At 31.3% G+C, this 9,364-nt stretch overlaps 1 protein-coding gene across 2 annotated transcripts in view; it reads right to left on the bottom strand.

The window, feature by feature from the left end:
- Window positions 1-1,181: 1,181 nt before the first annotated feature.
- The window catches only part of LOC106460480 (coiled-coil domain-containing protein 12-like), a 20,105-nt gene continuing 11,922 nt past the window's right edge, over window positions 1,182-9,364 (bottom strand). For both annotated transcript variants that reach the window (XM_013920179.2, XM_022387217.1), the window contains exon 6: window positions 1,182-1,368. In XM_013920179.2, the coding sequence (XP_013775633.1) occupies window positions 1,268-1,368 (101 nt within the window). In that variant the 3' untranslated portion in view covers window positions 1,182-1,267. The remainder of the gene's footprint in view (window positions 1,369-9,364) is intronic.

Genomic DNA, 9,364 nt, shown 5'->3' with positions numbered 1-9,364 from the left:
GTGTCAAAATCTCTCGGCTTCCGAGAGTCTCTGGTAGCTCACAAACCCTTGCCTCAATTTCATTTTTTTGGCCATTTAGCCAATCACATCCCTGTCTACTGGAATAATAATGAATATGTATTCTTCCTTTAACGGTTTTCTTATAGACTGCTTATTGTTGGGCAATGTAATTCTGGAAAAAAAGCCTTTTAACAATAAACCTTCACTGGCTAATCATGCAAAGGTTTTTAGAAATAGGACATTATCTGTATGTCCAAAAAAGAAACATGATATCTGAGGACTTTAGCTGTTAAAGTTTAATTCTCCCATGTTTCAAGCTATTTATAAAGTAACTTTCTTAAATCTTTCAGCATAGAAACGTACACGTAGGGAGCTTATTTATAAATATGCCTATATACATTAGGAATTTTTAAAAAAAGACAAAGCACAATTCTTAATCCTTTCACTTCTCTATTCATCATATGATATTTTAGGTTTTCCTGCCACTATTTGAAATTCTAGCTGATATTTGGTTGAACCAGAGACCCATAGATGTCACCTCTGATACCTATACATAGTGGTAAAAAAAATTTATCTAGTGTAAATACTAGGCATTTTATACAGTAGTTTCAGTGATTAATATTAGCATGCCAAGTGTAATATTTGTACAATACAGTTGTTATTCATGACCAATGCTATGCCAGTGTGTGTGTGAGATAATAGAGGAATCTAATACTATATCTAGAAAAATAGTTCTGCTCGCCTTCACAGTTAGTGAGAGTTTCCCCTGAACCAACAAACCAGCCCTACTCCCTTACACCATCAGGCCTATGGAGAGGTCATTTATGATTTTTTTTATTTTTACTTTTGCTGATTTTATAAGGTAAAAAAAAAAAAGATTTTTTTCCACCTCATTCAAAACCTTAATGTATGGTCCACAGTATATTAAATTATGAAAACATGTTTTTTTTAAAATTAAAGACACACTTTATGAGGTTATAACCCTTATAAAGATAAGAAACATTATGAAGTGTAAGTTACTAGCTTTGACTGAAGTAACCTATTTTTGTATTTTACAAAATGCTTTTCTTTTACAACTTCACTTATTGTTCTAATTTCTTTTTGTGGAAAATATTTGAAAATACATTATAAAAATTAGATAACTGATTTCTAGAAGTGGAATGACTAATAATGGATATACACAAAATGGTGAACCAGTGTTTATTTTGCAGCATACGTGTATATACAACTTACTGTTGAAAAAGAAAAAATATTATTTACAGTATTTTCAATCTTCATCAGAATCTACATCTTGAGCTTCTCTTACATTAGCTCCAACATTCACAACATTAGCTAAATCATCATCATCTCCCGATTTCAGTCGTTCTCCTGAAAATAAAATTTAGATTAACCTTATTCAAGATGAGTAAATTATAATTCCAGTATGCCTGTAAACAGCACAAGTCAGACCATCAGAAAAGCCTTTTTATATGCTAACTTCACTACCATTTCTTAAGCAGTCATAGATCTCAAGTATTTAAATATCTAATTGATTTTGAGAAAGGTATCAACCAAAATATGTAATATTTGAAGATATTTATATAATGCACAGCTGATGGAAATTGTATTTTTTTATCATGAAGATCTACAATATTATTCCATATATGCTTAAAAGGATATGAAATTAAAGTGGTAAAAAATACAAGCATTTTCATTTAACACAAGATCACACAAAATAGTTTATATGATGTCAAGAAATGAGAAATGCTTGCTTTAAATTGCTATAGCTTGTATTTTTGTGCCACTTACATGTGCTACTCATGGCAATACACACTTGTTTAATTTAAATGAATAAATTAATTCTAACTTCTTGAAATTCTTATTGGATTTTCTTGTTTAAGAAAGTTAAATGTGCCAAAGGATGTAGCAATATAAACATTACATCCACAGCACAAAGCCAACTCTAATAACATTAACAGTACTAATTATATATATATATATATATATATATGGTAATGGTTTTTCGTCCAACTTGCAAGTACCTCTGTTTTTTATATAAAAGTTTTATGCAAAAATATGCATGCATTCCAGTAGTCTTATTTTTATTTAAATAGTAACATTTTTCATAAATTTTCTTTATATCTTATACCACATTATCTATTTCACATTTTTGAAAGTTTATAATATTATTTAAAAAATATTATACATAGTAAAATAAAAAAATGAGAGGGAAGAGACCAAATAAACTCTTTGGTATAGTTTCTTTGATGTACTCAAACAGCCTTTAAAAAAAGTTTTTTATACCACATATTTAGAACAATTAAACATTTCATATTTGCATTTAAAACCAATAAATTCCACCAATGTTAATAGTCTAATTACCAATTCAGAGTTCCTACAGATCCTTAAAAAGTATTATATAGGTTTTTGCATTTTTAAGGCCTGGAAAAAGTCTTAAATTTGTTATGGAAGGACTTAAAAGGGCTTAAATCAGTGACAGGTTAAATATTAAATTATTGCATTCTCGTAATTGACAGATCTACTGTGACACAGTTTTAATTGTAATCACTTTGATGTTCCTTTGGGAGACAAAGTACAGCTGCCCGCAATCATCTCTTACTCATTCAAGCATACTCAGTCAGGAAATTTAATGTAAATAGCAATATTTTGTGTGTGTTCAGTGGCAACACTGTTAAAAGACTGTAGCATTGGGCCAACAAGGAAGTGCTTGTTTATTGACAAGAAGATAGCAATTATTACAAGCGGCTGAAGTGTGACAATGGCAGTAAATATAACACTTACTGCAAGGTATGTTGCAAGTCTTTTAACCTCGATATTATGGATGTTAAAGCACTCGATTCACATATGCAGAGTGAGAGAGACGAAAGAATATTTATTTTCACAACAGCAATGAAGTGAGTATTGTTACTAGTTTTGTATCCAGCACAGCTGTGTGTCTGTACATAAACCTGTTGGTAAGAAAAGTGCCCAAAGTACACCAGACATCAGAACTGTCACTTGATTTACACCATGGGATAAGTTGATAAGATATATTCAATGTCGAGATTTTATGGGAATTATGAATTATTGTACTTAGTTATGTTCCCAGATAGTGAAGTAGTGAAGACAGAAACATCAAACTTGACAAAGTTTGGATTGGGTCCATTCACCATAAAACAACTATGTCATTATGTTTGATGAAAGCCTGAACAAAATCTAAACAAATAGACTTTTATACTGTACTGGATGACAGATGAGAATAGTACATGTGTACGGTCAAGGTACTTGGGTCATCAATGGCCAAAAAGCTCCTTACACATTTCAAAGTAGGTTCTGAACTTGTAATAATATTGTAATTCAATATTACGTTAACTTAGCCAAACAAATATATAGCATCCACTTTCAATAGTAGATATATTAAAGATAGTAGTAGTTTTGGGAATATTAAAAGAATCACAGAAATATGTTAGCTCATCTTTACAACTTATATTTCTGTGTACAGAGGTTGAACTTACACAAAATGTCAACTGGACATTTTTTGAAACCATCCAGAGAGAACATGTAGAACAATTTGGTGGTCTGCAGCTTATGATGGTCATCAGCTGTGGACTACATACCCTGCCCCATGACTTTAAGACTGAATTCAGCATGAGACAAATTGACAAGCAATTGATATCTCTTCATTACCTTTTTCATAATGTGCCAGTCAGAAGAGAAGATTACATCACACTTACCAAACCATCATTGTTACATCTTCCCTTCTGTGGTCATCGCTGAATTGGCAATATACCAATTGCAGGGTGAGAGAGAGAGAGAGATCAAAATTTAGCTTAGTATTAAGAAGTATGTTGAGCCAATAAGCACCAAAAAAATTCAAATCCTCATACTGCTCCATATGATGCTGTTGCTGCTGCACAAAATCCCCTTCATCCCTGCCAAGCTTAATTTCTTTATGGCTTTGTCTAGGACTTTCACACCTTTTCTGACAAAGATCTCTCAGAACTGACCAAGGTTAATATACTTAATGCATATATATATATAATAAATATTAGTAATCACAAATACATTAACATTCATAGGAAATCATCGAGAGATTCAGTTATTACAGAAGGTATAAAATGCATTTTAACAATTGTAAGCTATGAAGTGTTTTGAAATATTTTTTACTTTTCCCTTCACAGTTTGCTCATGTTTCATAAAAAAAGGAACATCTTGAAACTTCTGAGTGATTAAGTAAAATTGATGTACTGAATACAGAGTTCTGTGTCAATCACAATGATTTGGATATTGGCATAGGAGCTGAGTCTGTATTGAAGGTAAGAAATTGTTAATATCAAAGTGAATGTTTTCATTAATATGTAAGTTTGTGTTATTGATTTTGTACAGTGCTTCTCAACCTTTTCCAATATCATTCACCCCTATAAATTTTTCACAACAGCTCACTCACCCCAATTTGAAAAAAAAAAGACCAAAAAGTACTAACGTAAAATGCAAAATTCTTTATGATGATTTAAATATACATCAAACTACAATTAGAATGAATACAACATAAAATAAATGTATTTATCAAACTACAGCTAGAATATATAATAATAACTGATGACTGTTTTTACTCTTGAATTTGTTGTATAATTGATAATACTATTCACCCTGATTCTGATCTCATTAACCACTGGTAGAAGCACTGATTTTGTATACTGTTTAACTATATATTGTTTATGTCATAAGGTATTTCAGTAATGATACTAAAGTACGTATACGCTTTGATAATTTTTTATATTTTATTTAACTTCTGACATGGGCTTTTAACAACACTATTGCCCAGCTCATAACCATGGACTTCAAAAATGATTGCAGGAAAAGTTTATCAGCTATGTGTAAGAAGATATTGGACTAGTCACCTCTTGAGTATCAGGTTGTGCAACAGATAAACAGCTTAGATTTACAAGTCAAGAGAACCAGAAAAATGCATAAAAAAATTAAGGGGCTTCTTCATGACCAACAGTTCGAAAGAGACATTTTTGCAAGTTTGTCAACGGTTTATATGTACTTGTACAAATAATAACAGTCAAGAACTAAGATAAATCACAAATAGAATAATAATTAAATGCTGCTTGATTCATTTATTGCATAACAAATGAACACTTTCATGCCCACTAAGAATTTAGTATATATATGTTATTTTGTAACAAGCTTCATTTTAACACCTGACTTCATTACAGCAAGACAGTTTCTTGTTAGATGCAGCAGCCAAGGATGACAGCTTCCAGGCATTCACCAGACCCTGGTGCAAGGATTGATACATTTCTGCATGAGACAATGAACAAAGTTTTCCCTGAGCTTTGGAACAGCTGTAGAAAGTTGCTTCTCCTATCTCATGGGCAAGCAACACAAGAATGAGGGTTCTCCATCAACATCCTGGACGATACAATGTCAACATGTTTGGAGGAGTCTCCAAGGTACCCATCACCAAGTAGCTCTTGAACTTTGCAGCCACTGCAAAGGCAAGGTAAAGGGGTTCCAGGGAAGAAGACTAATACACGAGCAGAAGAATGAAGGAAAGATCTATGTTGAAGACTTTGGATGTGGAATTGGAAAGAAATACTGAAGAACTGATGCACTTGTAGATTTCATAGACATGGAAAGCAATCTATCGACCATATTGGCTTTAACAGATATTGTTATTTTGCTTTTCTAGCAGAAATCTGATAAAGACTTGTCATTTAACACATTGCCATCATTTTGTTTGCTTTAAAAGTTTAAATCCACACTAACAGAATAATACCAAATGTATATGGATACTAGTTTCAACATATCTGTAGACTTCAGTCCACCATTTGTTTGTGGGAGAAACACATACTGTTTATTTTATAATGAAAATTCCAATTCCTTGAACAGCATATGACATCAGAAAGGAGTTGAAGTTTGGCAACCTTTGAATTAACAAACTTTGATACAATTTGTAGTTTTATATATTAAACTGGCTGATTCCCAGCTTATTTTATGGTCAAATTCTCTCTTGTGTAGAAAAATAGCCTTATTTGTTTGACCATTTTTAACGTCCTTTTTGTGTTCCACAAGTCTGGTATGTAAATTTCTACCTGTTTTACCAACAAATGCTTTTGCAGACTTTTGTATGGGTAAAAACATTTTAATGGTGTTGGGATATTTATAAACTTTGAAATTGTTAATTTTCAGACATCTCTCTAAAGTCACATTATTAGAATTAATTAACAGTAAGTATTTTATTTTCACATGGAGATATATTGTTGTTAGCCGGTTACTGTTTGTAAAGAACGTCTTCTTTGCCTTTTCATGGACATTTTTGATAAAGCTTATAGGGTACTACACTCACTCAGAAATTGTATAGATATTTTAAATTTCATCACCAACTGTCTTATGATAAATTCTATAACCTCTTACAATTATTGAAGTTTTCATTGACACATATTCAGAATAATACAGATCTATCCAATAAAATAAAAACCTCTTAACATAAATGAAGGGAAAAATGGTCAGTTTTGACATTGATTCTTTGTTTACAAATGTATCATCTGATTAAACAATAACTTCCTAAAAAGAATATTATCTGAATTTAACATTCTGCTTCAGGTGCCGGTCCACACTTTTATCTCCTTATTGGAAATGTGTGTTCATGTCTTCACATACATGGGACAATACTACAAACAAAAATATGGAATAGCTATGGGCAATCCATTATTCCCAATACCATGTAATAGCTTTATGGAGTATTTTGAAAGTGAATTACTTCTTACAGTGGATCAGAGTGTCAAGAAAATCCCTTGGAACTGATATGTTGATGAAATGATATTCAAGTCTTTTTTTTTTTTTCCAGAAGATTAAGAATCTTCACAGTACTATTGTGTTTAAAGTCGAATAGGAAACCAATAATTTGCTTCCTTGTTTAGACATTCTTATAACTACAGCAAAAACACAACCTGTTTTTCCTATCTATAGAAAACCAACAAACCCTTTAAAGGTATGTTAACTTTTTCTTGTGCCACCATAAAACAGTTAAAACATAAATTATAACTTCAATGTTTTTAAGAGTTTATAGAATTTGTCATCACCCTATTGATGACGAAATTAAAAATACTTAATCAGAAATTTTATAAGTGTAGTAACCTGTGGGCTTTATTAGAAATACTAATGAAAAAGCATGTAAGGCATTACTTAGAAGTAGTAACCAGCACTATCTCCATGTGAAAATAAAATACTTAGTGTTAACTACAATTCCAATAATGTGGCTTTAGAGAGATACCTGAAAAATAACAATTTTAAAGTTGTTTATAAATATCTCAACACCCTCAAAAAGCATTTCACTTAATATAAGGAATAGGGTGTCTGCAAAACAGGTAGAAAAAAGGATGTTAAAAATGGTCAAATAAATAATGCTATTTTTCTACACATAAAAGTATTTGATCATCAAATAAGCTGGAACCCAGTCAAGCTAATACATAGCACTACAAACCATGTCAAAAGAACAATGTTTGTTAGTTCAAAAGTTGCCAAACTTCAATTATGAAATAAGCAATGTATGCCTTTCTCCCACAAACATTGCACTGAAGAAATGTGAAATGTTAAAACTACTATTCATATAAATTTAGAACCTGAATGATTCATTATTATTAAAATATGTACTATTTTCACATTGAAATAGGTCCTAAAAGGTCTTAAGTTTGATCATTAGAAAACTTCAGGAATCTTACAACTTGTTCTCATACTGTTTACTACTAGTGAGGTGCACATATTGAGTACTTTTGTTTTTGTATTTTACGTGAAAGTGATTCTTCTGGACCCTATAACTAACAAAGTTATGAACCTACAAGTAATTTTGAAAAAGTATTTAATAAGCTCACAAAGTCTATATATACCCTACTGGTGATGCTAGTTAGAATTTCATAAGTAAAAAATTTATTGTCTGTTTCAATAAACCTACAAAAGAAGAATATTATAATTTATAAGTGGTACTTTTAATTAGATAACTCTTTCAGCATGAGCTCAGTCCCTGGGACTGAAACCACAACCATTTTGTGCTTCTTATAGTTTTCATGCTATAAAGTTTTAATTAGTAAGCGATTGTTAATGAAATTTGGCAGATTATCAGTAAACATTACAATGCTTTCATATGCAAAATATAAATTTTTTTTTATTAAGTCTTAAGGTTTATAAACCAATGTTTTACTCATGTTGCCTATCTGTCATGCAAAGTAATATTGATTTCCAGATTAAAAAATACTTTTATGCATAAGAAAAATTTGAAATTTCACATGTGGAACATTTAAATCAAGCCCTTCATCAGAAACGCCATTCAGTTATCACATTTAACGTAACACAAGATTATGGGATGAGAAGTTCTCTCTGACCCACCATATTCTCCAGATATGGCACCATCATAATGGGAAAACATATACAAATGTAGAAGGTGTTAAAGAGGACATCGACATGTTTTTTGCTTCAAAGCCAAGTGATTTCTATAATCAGAGCATTAACAACCTGATTGTAAGACGGAAAAGCATCATCAATAAGAATGGAGACTATTTCATTTAATATATACATATTGTTCAGGTTTTTTCATCTAAAAAAAGTGACATTAATTTATTGATGGGTAATAGATGGTATCAGTTAAGCCCCTTGTTACACTTAAAAAGTGAGAATAAACAGGAGTTGTTCTCATGATGCAAGCCATCATATGACTTAGATTACAGTTATGGTTTACTCTTCATAACTATAGATTTGTTGGACCTACATGTGCAAAATTTGATAATCTGTTTACAGTGTTAAAATGGAAAGAATATTTTAATATTGAAATCGAAATATTACCAGTAGGGGATCCTCAACTGAATGATAGTAAAGTGTTCTACTTTCTACAACTAGAGCTTGGGTTGATCTATTTACCTATGATATTGGAAACATTTTTTTTAACTGTTTGAAGGAGATTACCAGGGTTATCATTGGAAATTGTTTGGCTTTTTATAGATTTCTTAACTTAAAATTAACAAGAAAAGAAGAAAAATTAAATGTGATTTACATTACTTATAGCACTATGCACAAGTCAAAAGTGGTTTTTTGTCTAGGACTGAGCCTTTGTTTTTGGCATTTAATATTCGCACAGAGAATCCATTTTTCATCACCAGTGACAATTCTGTCAAAAAATGGTTCATGCGCATTACATGCCAGAAGAGATGAAGCAATGATCATTGGAGAGTTCGTGAGTCACCCAAACACCTTCTTTATGGAGTTTTCCTATATTCTTTAGATGTTTACGTATTATTTCATGAGAGACATGCAATTTCAGGACCACTTTACAAGTGTGTTGCCTTGGGTTAGACTCAACAAGCGTCTTCAGAGCATCAATATCAAT

The sequence above is a fragment of the Limulus polyphemus genome, unplaced genomic scaffold (assembly GCF_000517525.1).
Source record: "Limulus polyphemus unplaced genomic scaffold, Limulus_polyphemus-2.1.2 Scaffold778, whole genome shotgun sequence".
Classification (NCBI taxonomy): Eukaryota; Metazoa; Arthropoda; class Merostomata; order Xiphosura; family Limulidae; genus Limulus; species Limulus polyphemus.
Note: the sequence above shows the minus strand (reverse complement) of the source record. Positions and strands in the feature narration are given on the sequence as shown.